General features: G+C 44.4%; 1 protein-coding gene across 5 annotated transcripts in view; it reads left to right on the top strand.

Annotated features, from left to right (window-relative positions):
• The first annotated feature begins 245 nt into the window (after window positions 1-245).
• Window positions 246-24,942, top strand: part of LOC146357545 (zinc finger protein 862-like) — a 72,129-nt gene continuing 47,432 nt past the window's right edge. For 2 of the 5 annotated variants that reach the window (XM_084850634.1, XM_084850597.1), the window contains exon 1: window positions 246-1,015. In XM_084850634.1, the coding sequence (XP_084706760.1) occupies window positions 872-1,015 (144 nt within the window). In that variant the 5' untranslated portion in view covers window positions 246-871. Of the gene's footprint in view, window positions 7,194-24,942 lie in introns of all 5 variants that reach the window. The other 3 variants (XM_084850616.1, XM_084850606.1, XM_084850625.1) reach the window with 3 other exon arrangements.

Below are 24,942 nucleotides of genomic sequence, written 5' to 3'. Positions count from 1 at the left end.
AGCGCCCAAACCCGGTGTATACAAGCTTGGCATGTAAATAAAACAAAACCCTGAAGAGCAACGGAACAAAATGAGGCTGCGACGCTATACAGCCTTTCAGGAGAGCAGGCTTACTTCCGAGTAAAACGCGCCTAGGATCAAGCGGTGCAAAGCGACCAGGGAAAGACTACTCTACTAGGCGGCCACCAACTTTTATGGGGGGCGGGCAGAGAGCGCGGGACAGCGCAACTGCTAGAAATAAAAGAACGACAAATGCGAGATCCAAGCGCAGGGTGTTGCTTCTCCAGCATTCGCGGTCTACGTCCCCCCGTTTCTGGGGCAGATTCCTGCTGCAGCGGCAGGAACCGAGGAGTATGGCGGGGAGGGAAGCGGGGGAGTTTGGCGGCCAGGCGGGCTGGCGAGCGAAGAGAGGGAAAGCGGAGGGGCTGAGGCAGGCAGGGCATTGGCGCGTGGGGTGGGGGAAGATTCCCCCCAGGCGCCGGGGCTGGGCCTCGCGGCCAGCCAAGCCCGCGTCGCTTCCCCCTCCTCCTCCCGGTTCGGGGGGTCCCCGGGCTCGGCCCCCGAACGCCCCTCTCTTCCGTTCGCCATGTCATTTCCTGTGCTAATAAGATGGTGGTCACGGCCGGGAGGGAGGGAGCCGCCGCAGCTGCCGCCTCCTCCTCTGCCACCGAGCCCGGCCCGGCCCCGGGACTCGTCCTCGCCTGGGACTAGCGAGCCAGGCTGGGCTGGCCGGGCCGGCGCCCGAGGAGGGGGGCGCCGGGGGCGGAGGAGGGGGGCGCCGCGGGAAGAGCTGGGCTGCCCCCAGACGACGAGCCAGGGCCCCGCAGCGCCGAGGTGAGTCAGCCCTTCGGTAGCCAAGGTGGCCACGAAAATGGCTGCGGAGCGCGGGCGGGCGGAAGGCAGCAAGGAGAGCGCGGGCTTGGCAGGGGGCAGCTGGGGGGCGGCCCTCGCGAGCAGAGGGCACGACGGGGGGTCTCTCGCCCAGCAGCGGCGGAAGGCGCGGCCAAGCAGGCAGGTAAGTAGCCGCCTCGCCTCCCTCCTTCCTCCCTCCCCTGCTGGGGCGAGCGCGGAGCTCGGCACAGCCCGGCCCCTTCCTCCCCTACTACTGCCGCCGCCGTCTCCTCCTCGTCGTCCGCTCTACTGCTGCCTCTTCGCTCTCTCGCCCCCCCCCATTGTTACACACATCCGGTGAGTGACGCGGGCGCGGCCCAATGGGCGGCCGAGGAAGCCCGCGGACGTTCGGGGACGGAACGTAGGGGCGGGGTCGCGAAAGAAGCCAGTGACTTTGGAAGCGCCGCGGGCAGGAGCCCAGCCTGCGAGAAATGCTCTGGCTCCCGTCCTTGGCGCGCGTAGTCACTGGCCCGGGGGGGGGGGAGAGCAACCCCCCCTAGATCAGTGGAGCTTCTCCCGCGCAAACATGCGCGCGGGGGGAGGGGCTGCGTGAGAAAGGCGGGCGCGGTTGTGAGTCGGTCGCCCCGAGAGGCCCGTCTCTGAAAAGGGGACGGACGGATGGTTTGTGGGTTGAGGCGGGGGCTCTAACCCAGAAATTGGACTTGCTTTTGAATGCTACTTAATCGGCACGGGTGCGCGGTATATGGACGTCTGTTTTCTATAATATATCCATGAATGTCTTAATGCCTTTTTAGGCAAGAAGTAACAGTTGGAGGCACATGGATTCTCCTTACTTGAACCTGTTGTCCAGCTCCTCTTCCGTATAACACACACACACACACGCGGTAAACGTGCTCCTCAGATGCTGTTCCGTTTCATTGGTTATAAGAGCCCCTGCCACCCTGGTGCCATCCAGAAGTGTTGGACTACAACTCCTGGCCGGCTGACTGGTGGGTGGGGTAGGGGTGGTACTGGGAGTTATGGTTCAACTCACCTGGAGGGGGCCAGGATAGCAGAGGCTGAGTTATAACAACAGCCTTACTACTGCAGCCCAAGCTGGTGCTGCCAAAGTGCTTTTTTCTTCTTTTTAAGGCAGCAAAAAATGCACTGCTCAGGCCAGTGAATGACGTCATCTCTGACTACTTTGGTGTAAGATGGGTAGGGTTGCAGCCCTGAAAGGGTTCTGAAGAGTTGTTGGTTGCACGAACGGGAGATCTGCCACAGAACCTCCATAGCACCCGGAGTTCTGCTGGCACACAATCAGCGAAGGTGGCAGATGGTCTGGTTTTTATCAGTTTTTCTCCTGGTATTTCTCATTTAAATTTCCCCCTTCCCATTTACATCAACTTATACCCAGGTGTAAATGTACCTTCTAAGGGAGACATTTCCCACCCACCCCAATGCCAGAGGAGAGGCACCTCTGCACCATCTTAACCCCCATACAGTCAGCACACCTGGGGTTTAGGATTGTGCTTTTAGGACTCCACTTTTTTTTTTAGTGAACCACAAAAAGAATTTTAAAACCCAGGTTTGTCTACTTTAACCCCATGGTCTGCAAGTATCCTGTTTCTAATCTTTACCAGTAATTGGCAGTGGGCAAACAGAACCAGAAGGGGGGCACTCAGTATGAACAGAAAGCGAGAAGAGAACGAGTTCTCAGTGGTGCCGAAGTGAAACTTATTTATTTAAGCCCCACACATTTTGGAGAGTGAGGCTTCTTCATCAGGGGCAATCTTGTAAAATGCAAACGCTGCAAACAAACTCTGACAGCTTACTAAGGAGGCAGCTATCCTTCATACACAATCCTTTTGAGCGGGCCTGGTTGTTTAGTGTCCCTTCCTCAATATATTGACTGAATATGTTGCTAGAAGTGTGGCCTTCTGGTAACATGTTCTTTAGTGTTCTTTAGTCTTTTACTTCTCAAAATCTAGCAGTATTTGTGGTTACATATGGGCATTCTGCATGCACACATTGCTGCTGCTCTGACTTGTACAGTAGCTTTAAAGATAAACACAAAACCTTTATCAGGGTCCCTGCCCACATGGAGTAGAAAGCTTTTTGCTCCAATCTTAAATTGACTTGCAGCCTGATGCCATGAAAACAGAAATAAGTCCCAGGTTATACAATAGAATTTGCTTCCAAAGAAGTGTGTGTAGAATTGAAGCTTTAAGATTGATTCTCATTTTATTTAGATAAGGATCTTGAGTGCAGGACTGTGCTGTATTGGAATGCAGGATTAAAACCAATAAGACTTGTCATAGATATGTAAGTAAATATGTACAAAACTGGTCTCCAAAGCAAGGTACACCTGTAGCCCTAGTGGTTGGGGGAACACACATGACTGTTATGTGTGTATGAATTAATTGCTAGCATGCTTATGATGTTAGAATTAATTCTTTGTTAGTGTATTCAAAATCTTCGGAGTGATTGAGGAAATTGATTTATCCAGCTTTACAGAGAAAAGTTAGTGTGACAACCACCCTTTTCCGTGGTTTCAAACCCATAATTTGTGAAATTATATGTATGCAATAAATACAGACTATCCAAACGCTAAACAAACAGATGTTCATGATCTTTCTGAGACTGTTCAAGCTGAATTCTAGAATTAAGATGATAACTTATGGCTCTTATTTGAAGTAAGGCAAATAATTATGCAATATTCTGTGCTACTGCATGCCATCTGTATTGTAGAATGATAGACGGTTGCAAGGTCATATCAATTCTAATTATAACTGGTTTTAGAGCAAATTTGTATTTAGTGGGTTGGATCCAGCTTCTTTTCTGTCAGCAGGAACATTTCCTGAGCAGAGTTCTGCTCCGAATGCTCCTGCTAGTGGAGGGGGGGGGGTCACCAGTTATCCCCTCTCTCTGCAGGCCCCCGCACCTCCTCCCCAATTTCTCCAGAAGGTCCCCAAATGTCCAGAGAAGATGGGGGGGGAGAGCGTGGGAACTGCAGGGGGAGCGAGGCATCAACAAATATTGCCACCTCCTTCATTCTGCCAGAGGCATTCCTCTGCTGGATCCAAAGCAGCCTGTGGACAGAAGCTAATCCAGTATGTTTTATGCGAGTTTTATTCATCTCAGTTTTATAATGAACTGAGGCTCTTGAACAAGGAACAAGATCTATGTGTTTCTTCCTGAGTTGATAAATAGTCAGAGAACGACTTGTATTCTTTGTTTAGTAAGGCTGCAATCCTATACACTTTTCCCTCTCTGAAGAAAAAATCAATAACCTCAAGTAAAGTGTTGGGTAGCCTTAAATTTAGTTTTTTAGCTTCTAGCAGAAAAAGAAAATTAACCTAGCTGGGGATTTCCTACCTCACTTTGGCCCCATCTCCAGCTTCTCTTATTGACCTGGTTTGCCAGACACAACAGCCCATCATGGGTTAATTTATCTGCGAGGGGCAATGGCATGTGCTGGCCACTGTTATGAATATGCCATCCCCGACAGGGTTGCAGTGGCTTGTTGTGATGTCCAAGCCCAGGTGGCGGAGGTTATTTGAGGCTTAAACAGTCCTCGCATAACCCATGGTCTGTTTTAGGGTTATGTGAGTGTTGTTTAGCCCTCAGATAAGCCCCACTACCTGTGTTTGAATGACACAACAAGCCACGGCATCCTTCAGTTGGAGGGTTAGAATCAGAATCATAGGGTTGGAAGGGGCCTACAAGACCATCGAGTCTAACCCCCTGCTCAATGCAGGAATCCAAGTCAGAGCATCACCGACAGATGGCTGTCCAGCCTCATCTTGAACACCTCCAGTGTGGGAGAGCCCACTACCTCCCTAGGTAATTGGTTCCATTATTGTATTGCTCTAACAGTCAGGAAGTTTTTCCTGATGTGCAGCCGGAATCTGGCTTCCTGTCACTTTAGCCCATTATTCCATGTCCTGCACTCTGGGATGATCGAGAAGAGATCCTGGCCTTCCTCTCTGTGACAACTTTCAAGTACTTCAATAGTACTATCAAGAGCCCCTCAGTCTTCTCTTCTCAAGGCTAAACATGCCCAGTTCTTTCAGTCTCTCTTCATAGGGCTTTGTTTCCAGTCCCCTGATCATCTTTGTTGCCCTCCTCTGAACCCTGTCCAGTTTGTCTGCATCCTTCTTCAAGTGTGGTGCCCAGAGCTGGACACAGTACTCCAGATGAGGCCTAACCAGTGCTGAGTAGAGGGGAAATGGTACTTCCCGGGATCTGGAAGCTATGCTTCTATGAATGCAGCCCCAGAGAGCATTTGCCTTTTTTGCAGCCACATCACATTGTTGGCTCATATTCAGCTTGTGATCTACAACAATTCCAAGATCCTTCTCGCTTGTAGTGTTGTTGAGTCACGTATCCCCCATCTTGTAACCGTGCCTTTGGTTTCTTTTTCCTAGGTGCAGAACTTGGCATTTATCCCTATTAAATGTCATTCTGTTGTTTTCTGCCCAGCACTCCAGTCTATTAAGATCACTTTGAATTTTGTTTCTGTCTTCCAAAGTATTAGCTATCCCGCCCAATGTTGTGTCATCTGCAGATTTGATCAGCATTCCCTGCACCTCTTCCTCCAAGTCATTAATACAAATGTTGAAGAGCACTGGGCCCAGGACTGAGCCCTGCTGTACCCTCCTCGTTACCTCTCTCCATTTTGAGAAGATCCCATTGATAAGCACTCTTTGAGTCCGATTCTGTAGCCAACTGTGGATCCACCTGATAGTTGTTTCATCTAGCCCACTTTGAGCTAGTTTGCTCATCAGGATATCATGGGGCACGTTGTCGAAAGCTTTGCTGAAGTCGAAGTATATTATGTCCACAGCATTCCCATTGTCCATAAGGGAGGTTACTTGATCCGAAAATAAGATCAGATTAATCTGGCAAGATTTGTTCTTGACAAATTCATGTTGGCTTCCAGTAATCACTGCATTGTTTTCAAGGTGCTTGAAGATGGATTGTTTTATAATCTGCTCCAGAATTTTCCCAGGGGTTGATGTCAGACAGACTGGTCTATAGTTCCCAGGTTCCTCCTTTTTACCCTTTTTGAAGATAGGGACAACATTAGCCCTCCTCCAGTCACCTGGCACTTCACCCATCCTCCATTATTTCCCAAAGGTAATAGACAGTGGTTCTGAGAGTTCTTCTGCCAGTTCCTTTATTACTCTAGGATGCAGTTCACCTGGCCCTGGAGATTTGAACTCATTCAAAGTAATAAGGTGTTCCTTGACCATATGCCTATCGATCTCAAGCTACAATGCTGACCCTTGAGCCTGTACTCTGCCTTTGCCAGGGATGTCATAGACCTTCTTTTGGAAGAAGACTGAGCCAAAGTAGGAATTGAGCACTTCTGCCTTTTCTTTGTCATCTGTTATCATTTTGCCATCCTTATTTAATAGCTGAACCACCATTTCTTTCCTCTGTCTTTTACTATGCATGTAGCTGAAGAAAGCTTTTTTCTTGCTTTTATCATCCCTCACTAACCTCAGCTCATTCTCAGCTTTAGCATTTGTGACGCCATCCCTACAATTCTGCGCTACCTGCCTTTGTTGCTTGGCCTTCCTTCCACTTCCTATATGTGTCCTTTTTTGTTTTCAGGTTATCTATAAGCTTTTTGTGAAGCCACATTTCACAATCTGTTGTCTTCCACCTTTTTTTCTTTTTGGAATTGTTTGTAATTGTGCCTTGAGAATTTCCCTTTTTAAAAACTCCCACCCGTCTTGGACTCCTTTTGTCGTTAGAGTCGCTTGCCATGGGACCTTACTGATCATTGTTCTGAGTTTATTAAAATCAGCTTTCCTAAAATCCAGGGTACGGGTTTGGCTACACTCGGCTTTTGCTTCCTTTAAAACCATGAACTCAAGTATAACATGGTCGCTTTCCCCCCAGAGTTCCTGTAACTGCTAGTTTACCCACTATTAGCATATTCATAATGGTAGCCATTACATGACACAGCCCCTTGTGGGCAAATTAACCAACGATGGGCTGTCATGACTGACGAACCAGCTCATTGCAGGTGTCCCTGCAACTTAAGGCATACTTGGACACCAGTAACTTTCTCTACTGACAGTTTGGCTTCTAAACTGAGCATGGCACTGACTCTGCTCTTCTGGCTTTAGTTAGTGGCTTTGGATTAGGGATTTAATAAAGAAAATTGCTCCTTATTAATTTTATTTTCTTTTTATGGCCTGTGATAGTGTTGATTATGAAACATTAGTGAAGCGACTGTGGACAGTTGGGATGGTGGAATGCTAAGATCCTTGGTATACACTGGGGATGGACAACATGCAGGCTGCGTGCAGCCCCCGATTCGGCACGTCACACTGAATTTGGCAGTGGTGAGAGAAAAAAGTGTAACAAAGAAATTGGTTCTTTTAGTTTTACAGAAAGCTGAAAGGGTGACATTTAGTTTGTTTGCAAGCTAAATTTGACAGTTTTAGTGCCATTATGGAGTGCTAAATAGCACTGGGTGCAGAATAGCATCTAAAATAGGACAAGTGGCCTTCTCTTGATGGCTAGTAACAAATTGATGTGACCTCCTTCACAGAACCAAGTGGGACAGATTGTACAGAGTTTAGTATAGCCTTCCTCAATGTGGTGCGCTCCAGATGTTTTGGACTTCACTTTCCATCAGCCCCAGCCAGCATGGCCAATGGTCAGGAATGCTGGGAGTTGTAGTGCAAATGTCTGGAGGGCACCAGGTTGAGGAAGGCTAATTGAAGGCTCAATCCTGTGCATGTTTAAACAGAAAAAAGCCTACAACTCCCAGCATCTGTTTAAACATGCATAGGATTGGGCCTTAATGTCTCTGGTAAGGCCTTATTAATATAAAGGAAAGTGCTCCTGTACCTTTCAAAGTTACAAAGTGGGTGGGGAATGTTATTCATTTAAATCCTAGACATGAATATAAATGTTACCATTGCTTTAGGTTATGCTATATTACATTGTTCAGTATTGTTCACTAGCATCTTCAGATGTGTTCCATTTTCAGTTGTCTTCTTTCACTGTAAACCATTCTAGCCCACTTTTCAAAATGAATAGGAAGAGGAAATGGAGTGGAGGGAATTTGTATATCCTAAATTGGAGGTCTGAGCTAGAAAATGGAGCTGAAGGTGAGAATAGTGGAGGGTGGCTTTTGGAAAGATGTAGGGCAGGGCTGAGCTGGAAATTGCTAGCATAAAGGTGGCAATAATGTACTATACCCAGCATGCAGTATTTTTAAAAAAATATATATTAGAGTTGCCTCGTGGCCAGTTTTAAACCAGTCTGACTGCTTTTCTTTTGCCATCTTGAAAAATAGGTATCTGTGTTATATAAGATGTGTGTGTGTGTGTGTGTGCGCGCGCATGCGCGTGCATGCGTGTATAATTTATTTATTACATTTCTATACCGCCCAATAGCTGAAGCTTTGGCCAGTTCAAAGCAATTAAAACCATTAAATACAATATAAAATGTAAAAGTTTAGGACTACGGTATAGAAATACAAACCAAAATAAAACCTAGCAGCAATGCATAAATTTAAAGTACAGCAACAGATCCAAAACAACAGAACTAAAAGACTAAAATGCCTGGGAAAATAAAAAGGTCTTTACCTGGCGCAGGAAAGAGCACAATGTAGGCACCAGGCGAGCCTCTCTGCAAAGCTCATTCCACAACTGAGGTGCCACAGCAGAAAAGGCCCTCTTCTTGGTAGCCACCTGCCTCACTTCCTTTGGCAGGGGCTCCCAGAGAAGAACTGTTGAAGATGATCTTAGGATCCAGGCAGGTGGCAAGAGTGTTGGACTGGGAGCTGGGAGATCCGGGTTCTAGTCCCCACTCGGCCATGGAAGCTCACTGGGTGACTTTGGGCCAGTCACACACTCTCAGCCCAACCTACCTCACAGGGCTGTTGTTGTGATGATAAAATGGAGAGGAGGAGGATAATGTAAGCCGCCTTGGGTTCATTGCAAGAGGAATAAAGGCGGGATATAAATGCAATAATATAAATAAATAAATAAATAAATAAATAAGTCTCTGTCTAGATAAGGACACTGTTGGTATATCAGCCTAAGCTGATAAAAGGTGCTCCGTGTCACCAAGTCCACCTGTGTGCAACTGACAGTTCTGGGTCCAAGAGCACCCCCCAAACTATGAACCTGATCGTTTAGGGGGAGCGCAACTCCCTCCAGAACAGGTTAAACATCATGTAGATGAATCACCCGCCAACAGTACCTCCGTCTTGTGTGGACTGAGTCTCAGTTTATTGACCCTCATCCATCCATTACCCTGCCCAGCCACTGATTCAGAACAGCCACTGCCTCACCTGGATTTGATGAAAAGGAGAGATAGAGCTGGGTGTCATCCACATATTGATGACACAGCCCACACCTCCGGATAACCTTCCCTAGTGGTTTCGTGTAAATTTTGAACAGTATGGGGGATAGAAGACAGCCCTGTGGAACCCCATAGCATAGCTACCAAGCCATAGAGCAATAATCCCCAGCACCACCTTCTGGAATCAGCCATCCAAGTAGTACAGTGCCTCCAACTCCCAGCATAGGAAATAAAATAAGAGTCCTGTGGAATCTCGTAGCATAGTTGCCAAGGCATAGAGCAATAATCCCCCAGCACCACCTTCTGGAATTGGCTATCCAGGTAGGAGTAGTGCAGTGCCTCCAACTCCCACCCCAGACAACCCATCCAGAAGAATACCATGGTCGATGGTATCGAAAGCTGCTGATACGTGCAAGAGAATCAACAGGATCGCACTCCCCCTGTCCCTCTCCTGGCAAAGGATGTCCCACAGGGCGACCAAGGCAGTTTCCATTCCAAAACCAGGCCTGAAACCCAGTTGAAATGGATCTAGATAATCTGTGTCATTCAAGAATGCTTGGAGTAGTCCAGCAACTATCCGCGCAAGCACCTTGCCCAGGAAGGAGATGTTGGCTACCTTCCTATCATTGTTAACATCATCTGGGTCCAGGTTAGACTTTTTCAGGAGTGGCCTAATTACCACCGCTTTTAAAGAGGTTGGCACCACTCCTCTCAAGGAGGAATTTACAACCTCCTGGACCCAGTTGATATCCTCTCCTTATTCAATATAATAAGCCATGAAGGGCAAGGGCCAAGCACAGAGATGGTTGACCAGACTTGGCCAAGCGCCTTGTCCACATCCTTAGGCCTCAATAACTGAAACTCATCCAATAAAACTGGACCAGACGGTGCTCTGGGCACCTCTACTGATGGAACTTCATTAATTGTGGTGTCCAATTTGTGACTAATTTGAGCTACTTTATCTTCAGAGTGCTGTGCAAACTCATCATAGTGTGCTACCAAGGGTTCCAGCACTTCTTTCCCTGGCCCAGATTATCACAGGCCATGAACCACTCGGAAAAGCTCTGCTGGATGACACTGAGAAGATGCAATGGTGATGGAAAAGAAGTCTCCCTTTGTCACCCTCACGGCCACGGAGTAGGCTTGATAATGAGCTCTAACTTGTGTTCGGTCAGACTCGGAGTTTTCCTCCACCTGTGTTCTAGCTGTCTTCCCTCTTGTTTCATTGCCCTCAACTCAGGTGTATACCAAGGAGCCGGCTGGGCTCTGCTTAAATGGAGAGGGCACTTGGGTGCAATCTTGTCAACCGATTGGGTGCAATCTTGGGCGCAGTCTTGTCAGACTCTAAAAACAAAGTCCTGCGGTGTAATGAAAAGTGTAGTAACCTTGCTACTGTGATTCAGGTGGAGTTGGAACTCCCCTATTTTTTTCCTCTGGAAGATCATTTGTATTCAATGTTTTTAAAGTCCATCTTGTCCATTCTCTTTCTCCCTCTCTCTGTCTCTCTCTCTTCCTCCAGTAACATTTTTTCTTTCATATATATGGGGCCTTGGAAGCCTTCTGCTGAAATTGGGGGTGAGAGAAACCTGTAGGAAAATCCTACATTTTTTTCTTCTAGAAATAAAAGACAGAAGGAAACGCTTTTTATTAATGCTTTCCCAAAGCAATAGAGAAGAGAATGTGTGAGAAGGGTGCAAAAAGGGTCTCCCAAAGCAATAGCAAAAAGGATGTGTGCAAACCGTTTCCGAAAGTGCTCAATATAGGGAAGACTTGGGGCATGGCCTGAACATTCTTGATTCAGCACCTTTTGCAGAAGCTAAGCAGATCTCAGTCTTGCCAGTTGCTGGATGGGAGATTGACTGCCTGGGAGTTCCTTGGAAAACAGGTGGGATATAAGTAAAGTAAATAAATAAAAATGAAAGGTAGATACCTGGTTCACATGTAACGACAACCCTGAGTACAGGTTAAGTATGGGTTGCCATTGAATCATGGGTTGTGACGTGCAAACGCTGCACTGTGGTTTAACTCTGGGTTAACTATGAGCAACCCAAAACTCACAACCCAATAACAAACATTCCTGGGTTGCTCATGGTTAACAACCCATAGTTAAACCATAGTGCAGGGTTACACGTAACAGCAACCCATGATTCAACCATAACCCATACTGAACCCATAGTTGTTGTTATGTGCAAACCATACCAGAATGTTTCAAAAGTAATGGTGGGGGAGTGTAGTGGGGACTTAGAGCCTTATCTTTCTACCTTGCTCCAGGCTCTGTTTGAACTGAGTTGAACACTAGGAATATTCCCACAAGTGACTTTGTTTTGCTAGTATTCTCTACAGTGAATTTGTAACATGAAGGAGCTTCTATAAATATGATCCTAAGGCATGAGGAAGGATTTTGGCACTCTACATAGTGCTTACATTGCTTTTTACCCTACTGTGCTCTGCTGTGTGCTACCAGTCCTTAATGTGTCTTGAAAGGGTAATTCAACATCAGTTATCTATCTCTGCTAAAAATGTAGTGCAGCTATTTTTACAGCTAGCTTTTATCTGACAAATAACAACAAATCTCATGATACAATCTCTCTCTCTCTCTCTCTCTCTCTCTCTCTCACACACACACACACACACACACACACGGTGTAACCAGCAATTTTTAGGCATTTTTGCACAATGTACTTACAATATGATTTGTTTTTAATGAATTATGAGGCTAAGACTAAATGATTGAGGTCAACTATGTACAAATACTTAAAAGTATATACAGATGAAATCTAAATCAAATATTGAAACAAGGCAAGAAAAATTATATCTTGCATTTTGCAACAAGCCTAGAGGCCCATATAATGGGGCTTACACAAATGAAGCTATGAGAAAATAATTGCAGTGTTAAAGTCATCTTTATCCTGCCATTTCTCTAATGCCTTAGCTTATTGAAACAGCTATAAGTAGTTTGGCTTCTTGGTTACCCAGGATCTGAATAAGGCAGGACTTTTGTAAGTGTAAAACTAGCAGCTTCAGGTAAGTCTAGAAATTTATGATCATACTGATTCCTTGTTGAGTGCATGCTGGAACTCTAGGCAAGATGCCCAGTTAAGCAAGCAAGAAGCTTACATGGGAATTTGCAACAGGATTAACACCTGTAGCTACAAAATCTGCCCACCTGGGTCAAATGTTCTCTGTACCAGACACAGAGATGCTGTTAGTAGCCAGGGTTAGAGAACTCTGGCAAAGTTTTCTGAGGATGTGCACATGCTATTTGATCAATGGGTGCACTTGCTAGTTATTAAGTTACAGCAAAGTGGGGATCAGAGCAACCATTTATGTGGCTTAGCTCTTCAGTTGTTTTCAAAGGTCTATCAGCAAAAATGTGAAGGATGAGGTAGAATTAATAAATGAGTTTAAATATCAATACACATAATTATTACACACCCACACCCACACACACCATTTATGGGCTCGCTTATACCTATCAATGTAGTTATTTTTAAATGCTTGATATTTGATGGTGTAGATCACTGTCATGTTCTTGGCTCTGTTGAGGGGCTAAAAAAAAGAAAACACATGGAGGGAGCAATCTTATCTGGATCGATGGTCGCCTCTGAGCTTGGGGACGACTGCCTATCCAGTGCAGGGCGGGAGGAGAGGTGACGAGCGGATCTCCTCCTCCCTCCCCGCAGCCTGGCTTTCATGGCTAAACAGCTGATTTCAGCTGTCTAGCCATGGGACCTTGGCCTGTGGGAAGTGGCAACCGGATGACACATAGGATGTGTTGTACCAGCATTTCCGACCTTCCCGCCCCCAGGAACGCCCCATTTTCACTGCTCCGCGCTGCTCTCACAGAAACTGACCTATCCTATGGCCATCTAGCCGCTGTCTAGCAGCCATAGGATTATGCCCTAATTCATTTTCAGCATCACCTTGTTTTCCATGCATGGGAAAGGGATTTAGGGAGGCTGTACCCATCAAGCCCTCTATTTTCACCTGGCCTTCTTATCCCCAGAAGCTAAACCTGTGATGAGACTCACCAGCTAGGTTCACACGATCAGCGGGGTAAACCACGCAGTATGTGTTCTTTCCCCTGCCCCCATGCATGTCCGCCATTTGCTTCATTACCCACGTTGTGGGTTGGCATGTCCTCTGAACCCGGTGCGCGGTGGGGGTGGCTTCTAACCCACAGCTTGTAGTAGGGGTTAGAAGACACTTCCGCTGCATCACACGCCAGATTTGGACACAGCAAATGCCGGGCGCACCAGGGGCAGGGGAAACAAACCATGCCGCATGGTTTCCTCCTGTAATCATGCAAACCCAGCTACCAGCTCTGAGTCCAGTTACAGTAGCTATTGGATGCCAACAAGCCAAAAGCAGAGGGATAGACAAAAAGGGTTATTTTCAGTGAAAAAAATTCCAAAGCATTTTGGACCACAAACGTCTTTCTTCAGGACTTTAGTCCTTAAACGTCTTTAGTATAATGTAACAAGTGTTTGCTGTTCAGATACCAGTCTCCTCTGCTATGTGTCTGTTCTGAAACGTGTTGGAATTTTTTTCACTGAATAAGGCATCCTTTTCGTCTGCCCCTTTGCTTTTGGCGTTTTGACAGTAGCTATTGGCCCTGGAAAGGGATCCCCACAGAAGAGATTTTGTGGGGCAGCCACCAGTTCTGTTTTCTTCTGGGACAGGCTCTGTTAGCATTCATTGCCTCCCCACCACCCAGTCCACCCTTGGCTTCATGTATCTCTTGTCTCAGGGTTTCGGCCATTTTATGAATGTTTACTGTTTACCAGTGTATGGGTTTTTACCATATGGGATGTTATTGTAAGCCACCTTGAGAGGGCTCCTGCTCTGAAAGACACAGTAGAAATATTTCAGATATTTGAGCTCTTGTATAGTGAGATTACATTTTGTAGAAGAATTCTGAAATTTCGAAAACCAGTGGGTTTGGATAAATGTTGGGATAAAAGTACTGGGTTTGGGGACATGCTGTGTATAGGATAGGTAAAGGATGAGCTGAACAAAGGGGAAATTCTTACTCTGGGGAGTGGCAAGATATATCTAATCAAAAAATGAGCTTGTTGCCCCCTCCCCCAAACTATTGGCAATTTTACATTGTCCTTGAAGCACATACAGAAGATTTGCATGCAGGATCTGGAATCACATACTGTTTTGGGAAATGTGGAATGATGGATGCAGATTTTCTCCATGCAGTGGAACTATTAGAGACTGTGGGTCTAGAGGTAATAATGGCTTATACACTCTCAGTAGAGACCTAAGACAATTTTGTTGGATGATATTAAGGACTTAACTACTTAAGGCATATACTGTTTGTAATGAATTTATTAATGGCAGCCCAAAATGGAACATGAACATGATACCAAAGTAAAGAAGAATAGTTGACTAAAGAATGGCAAGTTACAGGAATGGGGAAAAATGACATAGTAAATAAGCTTGAAAGAACGTAAGAACCTATCTATTTGGCAGGCTTTCCTGAAAAATAAATTTTGAGATATCAGAATATGAAATATATTGGATATCCTATACCAGGCCATAACTTCATATAAACAGTTTTATATATATGAAATGTATGTCTTGCTTGTTTTTAACATAACTGATGACAATTTTTGGAACATTGTTTAATTTTTCTCAGTGATGTGGGTTTTCTGGAAAATGTTGAATTGGACACTTTCGGAGTAGGGGGTATAAATAGGGTCATTTGCATAGGAAAATTTTCAGTTTGCATCAGAAAATGTTCTGATGCCCTAGAGATCTAATTTAGGATGTTTATTTTACTTGTATTTAGTAAACAAAGCTAAAAAAAAGTACCCCATGCTAATTTTTTGTTCTAATATACCACAAGTATTTGACCTGAAATACTTGAGGGGGGAAATTAAAGCACACAGAGGGAGCAATCCTATGGCCACTAGCCAATGGCTAGATCGCCACAGGATATGTGGTTATCTGGGAACCGACCTCGGAGCCCACGCTCTGAGGTCGGTTCCTGTAGAACCAACCTCCCCCACCTTCCACGCTGCCTCACAGGCAGCGCAGAAAAGCTCTGTGCTTGGAAGAGGAGCATGGAGTGGTGAAAATGGGGCATTCTGGGGCGGGGAAGGTGGAAATACCGGTACGACACATCCTATCTGTCTAGCCGCAAATGCAGGGCAGGCAGGAGAAGCGTGGAGGAAATGATCCCCTCCGTGCTTCTCCTGCCCTACATTGGATAGGCAGTCACCTCCGAGTTCAGAGGCAGCTGCCCATCCCCATAGGATTGAGCCCTTAATGTGTATTAAGTGTTATGTAGAATTTTTTATTGGAATACATAAAAAAAGAGAGACAATAGCATGTACTTCCCTTATATTGTTTAAATTTATGGAAAAAAACAAAGGTACAGAAAACTGTTGACACTACTAAATTTTAGCAGCCCAAAGAATTGTGCATGATATGCTGACAACCACTCATCTATTTCAAGAGAGTTCAACTCCCTTCCACTGATGTTGTTGGTGTGTCTTAAGTTTCGCTATCATTCTTTATTACATCCATTTCACTTTGAGACATACATGTATTTTAATGTCATATGTGTATTCTCTTACATCCCTCCTAAGAATAATCACCTGAAAAACATTAATTACAACTTTGAAACTGCCAAGCTTGCCTGATATTGTATTTGCAATTGGCATACATTCATTTTTACTAATGAAGTTATGAAATGGAAAATTTTCTGCCCCGCATCACTGCTTTTGCTTCAGTCCAATTAATCCCTTACACAATCTCTGCTGTAAAATATAGGACCAGATTCAAAATTACTGATAAGAAAAGAATGAGCAGAACAGGCGTTAGCAAGAATGGTGGAGAAAAGGGGGTAGTTCTTTTAAAACAGAAACTGTGTGTGTCCATATATCATCTGCTCTGACTAGTTCCATAATAGGGTTTGGAAGAGTTCCAACCGTCTGTTCTACCTTGAGTTGTTTGTGCCTCTTGGAGTTGCAAACCCCAGAGGAAGCGGCTTCCTTCAAAAGCACTTGCATGCATAGAATGCTTTTTTTCCCTGTCTTGTCTCTGTTTCCTTGCATTACTGCTGCTTTGCTTGATAACAGCAGATTCCCGAATGATTTCTTCAGTTTTTTGTCTTCATGTAAATTTTTAGTACTCTAGATGACAAGTAACATCTGTGTGTTTTGATACTGGATTACTGTAGTTAATATATCCACTCACAGAGCTTGTTATTCCTTGTGGGTCAGACTTCATCCCCACCTGGTCCATCTACCTCCCACCAGTAGCCACCCATTTATTTGTGATTTTAGTGTTGGAGGTTGAGTGTGCAGAGGAGACCCTCCCTCTTGCTCTTCCTGCAGTTGCTGCATGGATGAGATTCCTAGAGAGAAAGCAGATGCACTGTGCTGGAAAGGCTACATAGCTGAACAATATGACTGGTTCACATGTAATTGTGAATTAATCAAAAAGGGTTGGGTTTTTAAAAATGGAAAACTTGTGTGTTCTGACTAGTTCCATAGTAAGATCTAACATCCAGATTGTTGGATGTTAAAATCTTTCTTATCTCTTAAAAACAAACTTTTTGATTAATTGGAAAGTCTTAGGGTGTGTGTGTGTATACTAAATTTCAGCTTTATACCTAGCATGTAAGTACCTTAACCATGTCCTTGTTTTAAGAATGATCTGTACAAATGTACCATTTTCAGACTTTTGTAGTAATCAGGATGTCTTGGACTCCATATGTATCAGGTTTGTTGTTTCTGAGAAAGACAAGTAACAATCCTGATAACTGGGTGAATCAGTCAGTCTCAACTGTCTTGTGCGTGTGTGGGGGGGGGGGGCGTTGCTAAGTTCTTAAAAGATCCGGGGCACAGCCCCATCACACAAATTCACATGCATATATATAATATAATATATAAATCCAAGTCTAAGCACACGTCTAATATGTGTGTGTGGGGGGGTTGCATGTATGTATAGATTACATACATACGTGTGCACTGATCTCCCACCCCACTTCAACTCAGACCCCAATTCAGCGTTTTGGAAATCATCCCGCTTCTGCTTAGGCCAATTTATAGTCAGACTATTTCAGCTCAGCACCAAACCTGAATCAAGGTTTGGAAAAATGAGCCTTTATGCTTCCTGTTGACTACCATAGGAAATTAGAAAAAAACTATAACTTTTTTCTCTTGGTCGGAACTGGATGATAATTTCAGGCATAGTAGCCCCCTAGAAGGGGATTACACCTGCCCAATGTCAGAAAAATAGGTGCAGAGTTTATATTTTGATTTTCTTTTAAAGGGAACTGCCAGTAACATTTTATTACTTGGAAGATTTGGATAAACATTTCAGGATTCATTGCCCCATCAGAGGAGATCATGTCTCCCAAATTTCAGAATGATAGCCATGGGGGGGTTTGTACAAGGGTGGCCTTGACATTTTGAGGTCTCCAAAAGAGGACATACTTATCTCTCTACATTCCTTGTGGACCATTGTTCTGAAAATTACAGACAGGTTAGAATTGTCCCTAAGTAAGAAACAGCAAAGTTTCAGAAGGATAGGTTCAGCAGTTCATGTGGAAGGGGAGTTTTCCAGTTTGGGTGAGGGAGTGATTTGCTTTCCCTTCCCTTCTCCCCTTCCCCAATAGTTTCTGGGTAAGTTTGTATGCAAATACACAGGTCACTAGAGGTGTCCCCAGGCAAGAAACCTACAAAGTTTCTGAAGGATATACATGCATGCAAATTTAGAATGACTGGAATTTATTTTCATTTCACCAATGTTAGCAGCAGGGGAACATGGGTGGGAAGGTGCTATTGCACTCATGTCCTGCTTGTGGCTTTCTCATGAGCTTCTGGTTGGCTACTGCGTGAACAGAATGCTGGACTAGATAGACCTTGGTCTGATGCAGCACGGCTCTTCTTATGTTCTTAAATATAGAGTGCCTCTGAGCATATGCAGAATGCTTTTCTTTCACCACTGAGCGCTTACATTCTCCCCCTACCAATTCTATTCCCCTCCATGTAACCATCCCTCCTCATCCTACCATCCTCCGGCAACTCTTCATAAAAACAGGTGTCTTGTTTTGTGCAACACTCCTCTACCTCCTCCTTGGTATGAACAAGCTCTCATTGTATCTTCCTCCCCGTAACTTCATTTGTGCCAAGACTTCACCAGGATTCAGCCAATGAGTCTGTTTTCAAAACTAGGGTTAAGTTATGGAGAAACTCTGAGCATGTACTAAGTGCCTTTCCCTCACTACTGAAGCTAGGGTTCATGCAAAATATATATAAAAAACCACAAATAAAACATGCATAGGACTGAGCTGAAAGGGTAGTCAATTCATTAGACAGAATTAGGTAGACACTGTATTAAGCCTGCAGTACCATGTTCACAACTCAGGACTTATTTCTGAGTAAACATGCAGAACATCAGGGTGCAAACCTTCCTGCAAAAGTAACCTGTGCTGGAATCCTCTGCACACTTTCCTGAGAGTAAGCCTCATTAAACATAATGGTGCTTCTGAGTAGGCATACATAGGATTGTATAAATCAGCAGTATTTATCTCCCCTGCACTTAAAAAACAAACCCCAAGCTCCTGTTTTTATTAAAGCTTTTTGTTCATAGGAACATAGGAAGCTGCCTTATACTGAGTCACACCCTGGGTCTGTCTAGCCCAGTATTGTCAACACTGCCTGGCAGCAGTGGCTTTCCAGGGTTTCAGGCCAGATTCTTTCCTAGCCCTACCTGGAGGTGCTGGGGATTGAACCTGGAGCCTTCTGCATGCCAAGTATGTGCTCATACCACTGAGCTACAGCCCTTCCTATTGCTGGATAGTGGCAACTGACAAAACAGCCCCAGATGTGTTTCTCTGCAACCATGTGAACCCACTTTTTTCAAAGACCTGAGTGAGGAGAAAAACCAACCCTCTTGTCTGTTTGTATAAAGTCAAATACAGTTCAGAACTCCTCTTGCCCACTGAAGAGAATTCTCTTAAAGAATTCCTCAAGATATGCTCTGGGTGGAATAAAGAAGAGAAAAAAAAGAACAGGATAGGGGAGGGAAGAAAAGAAGAATGGTGATTGGAAATGCGGGGGGCAGGGTGGAGAGAATTCCCTAAGCCAAGTGGCTCCTTTCAGAGAGAGAGTACTTCAGAGGAATTTAGGAGGATGTGGACGGTTTGTAAGGATTGCCCGCACTTAAATTAACTTGATGAGGTGAGGTGGCTGAGGGCTTTTTCTAGCTTTTTTAAAACACTAGAACCTATTTAAAAGCCTCAGCAGTTCCTCGATCATGATGCCACATAGACCTAGCCCTCCATTTGGAATAATTTGAGTCTTACAGCTATTTAGGAGAAATTAAAGTGGAGGGGGAGAAAGCAGTTTATGGAGGCTGATTGGATCCTTTGCTGTACTGAAGCTACTAAACTTCTGCAGAAGCCAAAGGTTCCGGTTTGAGGCAGTAAAATCAGATGTGGTGTGAAATTCCACTATTTCACGTGGAGCTCTTTCTTCCCCTCTTTCTCCATCTTCAAAATTTCATTGCAAGCAAGCTCCCAACAGTGGGCATGTAAGAGCAGAAAAGTAGGGGGAGCGAGGTTTTTTGCACCTCAAAAAAACCCCTACACCAGCAATTAGGGATAGTGACCTCCTAATGTGCACCTTAAACTCCTTCTGATTAGGATCTCTAATCCCCTCTGTGGCTTGACAGTTTTATACTTTTTGTTTTAGTCTTTGAGAAAAGGAAGCTTTATGCATGGCTAGCACAAAAGCCACTGGACCTGTCTGAAATTTGGCAGGTTCAGTCAGCTCTATAGGGGCTGCCAGGTCCCCAAATTCATGAACTTGTGTAGAAACCCAAAAAAAATTATAGCTCTTTACTTTGACAGATTTTCTTGAAAAAAGCAAATTTTACCTGTGGCTAGCACAAAAGCCACTGAACCTAACTGCCTGAAATTGGGCAGGCTTAATCAGATCCATGAGGCCTACAAAATAAAAAAGTTATGGCCATTTCTCTTTTCCAATGCAAGTCAATGGGAAAAGGTTAAAAAAAATGGCAATTGGGACAGCTCAAAAGATCTGGGGCACAGCTCACAAAGATCCAGGGCGCGTGCCCAGGTGGGCCTGTTTTGTGACACCCCTGGGGTGTGTGTGTGTGTGTGTGTGTGTGTGTGAGAGAGAGAGAGAGAGAGAGAGAGAGAGAGATGTTTTATCTGGATCACTTTCCAGATCAACATGAGACCCGATCAGGCATTCAAAAGGTGGGTTATCTTAAAGCGCAAGTGGAGCCATGCATTCCATGTATCCCCACTCCCTGACATCATGCACTTTACATAGGCTCCATCTATCAGCGTATACAGAGGAAACATCTTCAGGGAGGAGCCCTATGCACATGCCCCATTTGCATGTTGAGGTAAGGTACTTTTTGAATGCTTGAACAGGGCTATAGAATTGTCCCTAAGGGCTCAATCCTATGCATATTTAGACCGTTTTCTGTCTCAGCATGGATAGGATTGTGCCCTAAGTAAACCTCTTGCTGATACCTGCTAGCCCAATGGATTTATTTCTCTTTTTTGTCAGTGCGTGTCTGCAACAGCTGTTTTCCACATGATACATCTTGAATATACTGGAAAGATCTGGTTCCATTTACCTCCAGCACCATGATTTAGTGTTCCACTTTGGATTACTTCTTGTGAAAGTCACTACCTTGTGAAATGCTCAAAGAATCATAGTGTAGCCTGTCCTAACATCTTGCCTGTCCGCTATGCCTTCTCTGTTACCAGAGAATAGCAGTAGGGTTGGAAGGGGCCTATAAGACATTCCTGCTGTTTTCAACAGCATGTTATGGTGCACATTTATCTCTGTGCACATTCAGTGCTGCCTATTTTATTTTAAAAGTTAGTTGGTTCAAAGGGTAGCCCACAATTTCAGCAGGGAGAAACATGTATGAAGTGTTGCAAAGAATAGCAGCAGGACAATGGACAAAGGGGAGAGGGGTGACAAATTGTGTGTGTGCACACATGTGTGATGCCCGTAGTATAAATACTCATACTGGGTATTTATTTCTTAATTAATAATATTTATACTGTTAAAATAAATGTAAGTACAATACTATATAACAATAAACAATTGCAACTTCTCTCTCATACACACACATACACCCCTACCCCTCCACACACACTCAATAAAACGGAGCAGAGTTATGATCAGCTACAAGCCAGGGAAAGCATTTTTCTCCCATCTATCTTTCAAGGCGCTCCGGGCATCGTACATGTTGCCCTCTTTTATCTCTCACTCCCTCCATCACAGCATCCCTGTGAGGTATGTTAGGCAGAGAAAGAGACCTGGTTTGGGCGATCACTGTGGCTCACCGTGTCTTAAATAAATAAGCCACAGTGGGTTGTGGTGAAAGTCAGCCAGCTTTTGAATATTCAAGTTGTGACCGTGGGTTGCTGTGTCATCTGAACCTGGCTGGGGTGGGTTGTACAAGAGTTAAACAACACTCACATAACCCATAGCCTATTTTAGGATGATGCAAGGGTCGTTTAACCCTCACGAAACCCACCCCTGCTGAGTTTGGATGACACAACAAGCCATGTTTGCAGCTAGGATATGCAGAATGTCCCCCTGCATGAACCACAACCCACTATGGTTTAAATAAGCCACAGTGGGCTGTTGGATCATGTGCACCAGCCTAGAGAGCAGCTCACCTAAGGTTACCCAGTGAGCTTCTTGAGTGAGTGTGGACTTGAACTCTGGTCTCCCACTCCTAGAGTTTCTGGAAGTCTCTGACATCAAGGAGTTGCTAACATTCTTGTTTAGGGTGCTTTTGGGAGGCGGGGGTGAGACCAAAGGAGCAACAGATATAATTTTCAGAACTGCTCCATCTTTATATGTGTGTGCACTTCAATGTTATGATCTTAAGGAAGTCTCCAGTCCAAAACTTCCCTTGCTGTGTCTGGAAGGAAACCAGCAATAAGAATGAAGGCATTCAAGAATCCAGTACAGGTTTCTGATTTTAATTTTTGTTCTGATTAGATGCTGTGGGAAAGATGGGCCAAAATGACCTGTGCTGATGCAACCTGTCTAAAAGATTTCATGCATGTAGAAAGACTGACCACCCCTGAAAAATATCAGTTGTGCTATGAGATCTTTACTGGCTTGCAAAAAAGCAGAAATGTGGAGGGGCACGGATGAACCTGGTACCATTTTTTATTTTTTTTTTTACCTTTGCTGATTATAGAAAAGATTACTTGGCATCTGTTCTACAAAAAACAATTATTGAAAATTATTTTTAGGCCACGTTTAACCCTTCAAAGGTGGGTGTGTTTCTGAACAAAGATAGTTTTGGGTTTTTTTCCAATTTCTAGAAATCCACTATTGTTGTTGATTATTGCAATAAAGCACCCAAGGGCTCTTTTTGACATTAACAGTGTAAGAGCTGCAGCAGTATGGTTCCTTTCCAGACAGTTCGGTAATGTTAGAAGTCTGCAATTATGTGGGACAAGTCCACACCGATGTTGCTTCTCCTACCAATGTCATCTATTCCAGAAATGGGTGCAATACTGACATGGGAAGGAGCTACAGCATAGTCTTCCGATGACCATGACCTTCCACTGTTCACCAAGTGGTATGGGTACGAGCCATATTGCGGTGGCTCCCATGCTGTTAAAGGTAACATGAAAAAGGGCTCCAAAAGACTATATTAGGGCCTGAACAAAGTAAGAACATAAGAAAAGCCGTGCTCGATCAGACCAAGGGCACATCACAGCATTCTGTTCACAAAATGGCTGTCGACCAGAAACCCACAAGCAGCACCCTCCCTCCCATGTTCCCCAGCAACTGGTGTACTTAGGCTCACTGCCTCTGGTACTGGAGGTAGCTCATAGCCATCAGGACTAGTAGCCATGGATAGCTTTTTCTTCCAGGAATTTGTCTAACTCCCTTTCACAGCCATCCAAATGGGTGGCCATCACTACATCTTGCAGAAGTGAATTCCATAGTTTAACTATGTGAAGAAGTACTTCCTTTTATCTGTCCTGAATCTCCCACCAATCAGCTTCATGGGATGAACCTGGGTTCTAGAATTTTGAGAGAAGAAGAAAAATGTCTCCCTATCCACATTCTCTACCCCATGCATAATTTTGTACACCTCTATCATGTCTCCCCTTACCCTCTTTTTTTCTAAGCTAAACAATCCCAGCTCTTGTAACCTTCTATGTAATATGTAATAGAGCAGTTGCTCCAGCCCCTTGATCATTTTAGTTGCCCTTTTCTGCACTTTTTCCAGCTCTACAATATCTTTTTTTTAGGTTTGATGACCAGAACTGTACACAGTATTCCAAGTGTGGTTGCACCATAGACTTGCATAAAGGCAGTATGATATTGTATAATATTTAGTCTCAGTTCCTTTTCTAATTATGCCTAGTGGCTATACACTGAGTTGACATTTTCATTGACCTGTCACCATAACCCCAAGATCTCTGTCTTGGTCAGCCACCAATAGCTCAGATCCCATCAGGTTATACTTGAAGTTGGGAGATTTTGCCCCAACATGCATCGCTTTACACTTGTTTACTCTGAACTGCATTTGCCATTTACATCCCCATTCTCCCGGTTTGGAGAGATCCTTTTGGAGCTCTCGACAATACCTTTTTGTTTTAATCACCCTGAATAATTTGGTGTCATCAGCAAACTTAGCCACTTCACTGCTCACTCCTAATTCCAGATCATTTATGAACAGGTTGAAAAGCATCGGTCCTAATACAGATCCTTGTGGGACCCCACTATTTACTTCCCTCCATTGGGAGAATGTATAATTTATTCCTACTCTCTGCTTTCTCTTCTTTAACCAGTTACTGATCCATAAGAGGATCTTATGAAACTTATGTCAAGACGTTGGCATACGTTTCTTACGCCCATATGAAACTTATGGCAAGACGTTGACCTGATTCGCACAACACGACAAGCCAGAGTACGGGTTCGGTATGGGCAGAGTGTGGGTTGCTGTTGAACTGTGGATTGTAGTTGAATTGTGGGTTGTTGTGTTGTGTGAACTTAGCCATGTTAACAAACCATGGTTAACCACAAACAACCCACAGTTCACAACCCAGCTACAAACCATGGATTTTCTTCATGGGTTGTTTATGGTTAACAAACCATGGTTTGTTAGCACGGCTGGGTTCACATAGTGCAACAGCCCACAATTCAACGATGACCCATACTCAACCTATACCCTGGCTTGGCGTGTTGTGTGAATCCAGCCTTTGTGTATTTGCTCACTCCCAGCCAGATGCTGTTATTCTGAAGGTAAAACTTCAAATGGAAGAAGTAATATAACTGTAAGAACGAAAGTCAGATTACAAATATTCTATATCTTTTAAAAGCATTCTTTAACAACATGAGATCGTGGCTGCTTCCAGCATCACTTTTTTAACTTGTGTGTTGCAAATCCCTTTCTCTTCAAAGGTGCTGTTAAGCAGTGAAAAAAACACGTAACAGTTTGAGTGATGTTTGTATTGTCTTAAGAAGCCTGTGTTGCAGAGGTGACATCAGAAGCTGTCCTAAGTTGTATTTCCCCACTTTTCATAGCTAATATAAAAGAGCACATGAAGTAACAACACTCTAGAAAGTGACAGATACATATATTTGTTGATTTAAAGGATGTTTAGTCTGCCTTTAAGCATAAAGCTTCCTAGGCAGCCAGTAGCAAGATTTAAAGACAAGCGATAAACCCACAGTTAGGGATGTTGGGATTTTATGAAATCCATCCTGTGTGTGTTTCATG

Source organism: Heloderma suspectum, chromosome 1, assembly GCF_057233095.1.
Source record: "Heloderma suspectum isolate Gila_16-S chromosome 1, 16-S_ref, whole genome shotgun sequence".
NCBI classification, from domain to species: Eukaryota; Metazoa; Chordata; class Lepidosauria; order Squamata; family Helodermatidae; genus Heloderma; species Heloderma suspectum.
This window is presented reverse-complemented; position numbering and strand designations above follow the sequence as displayed.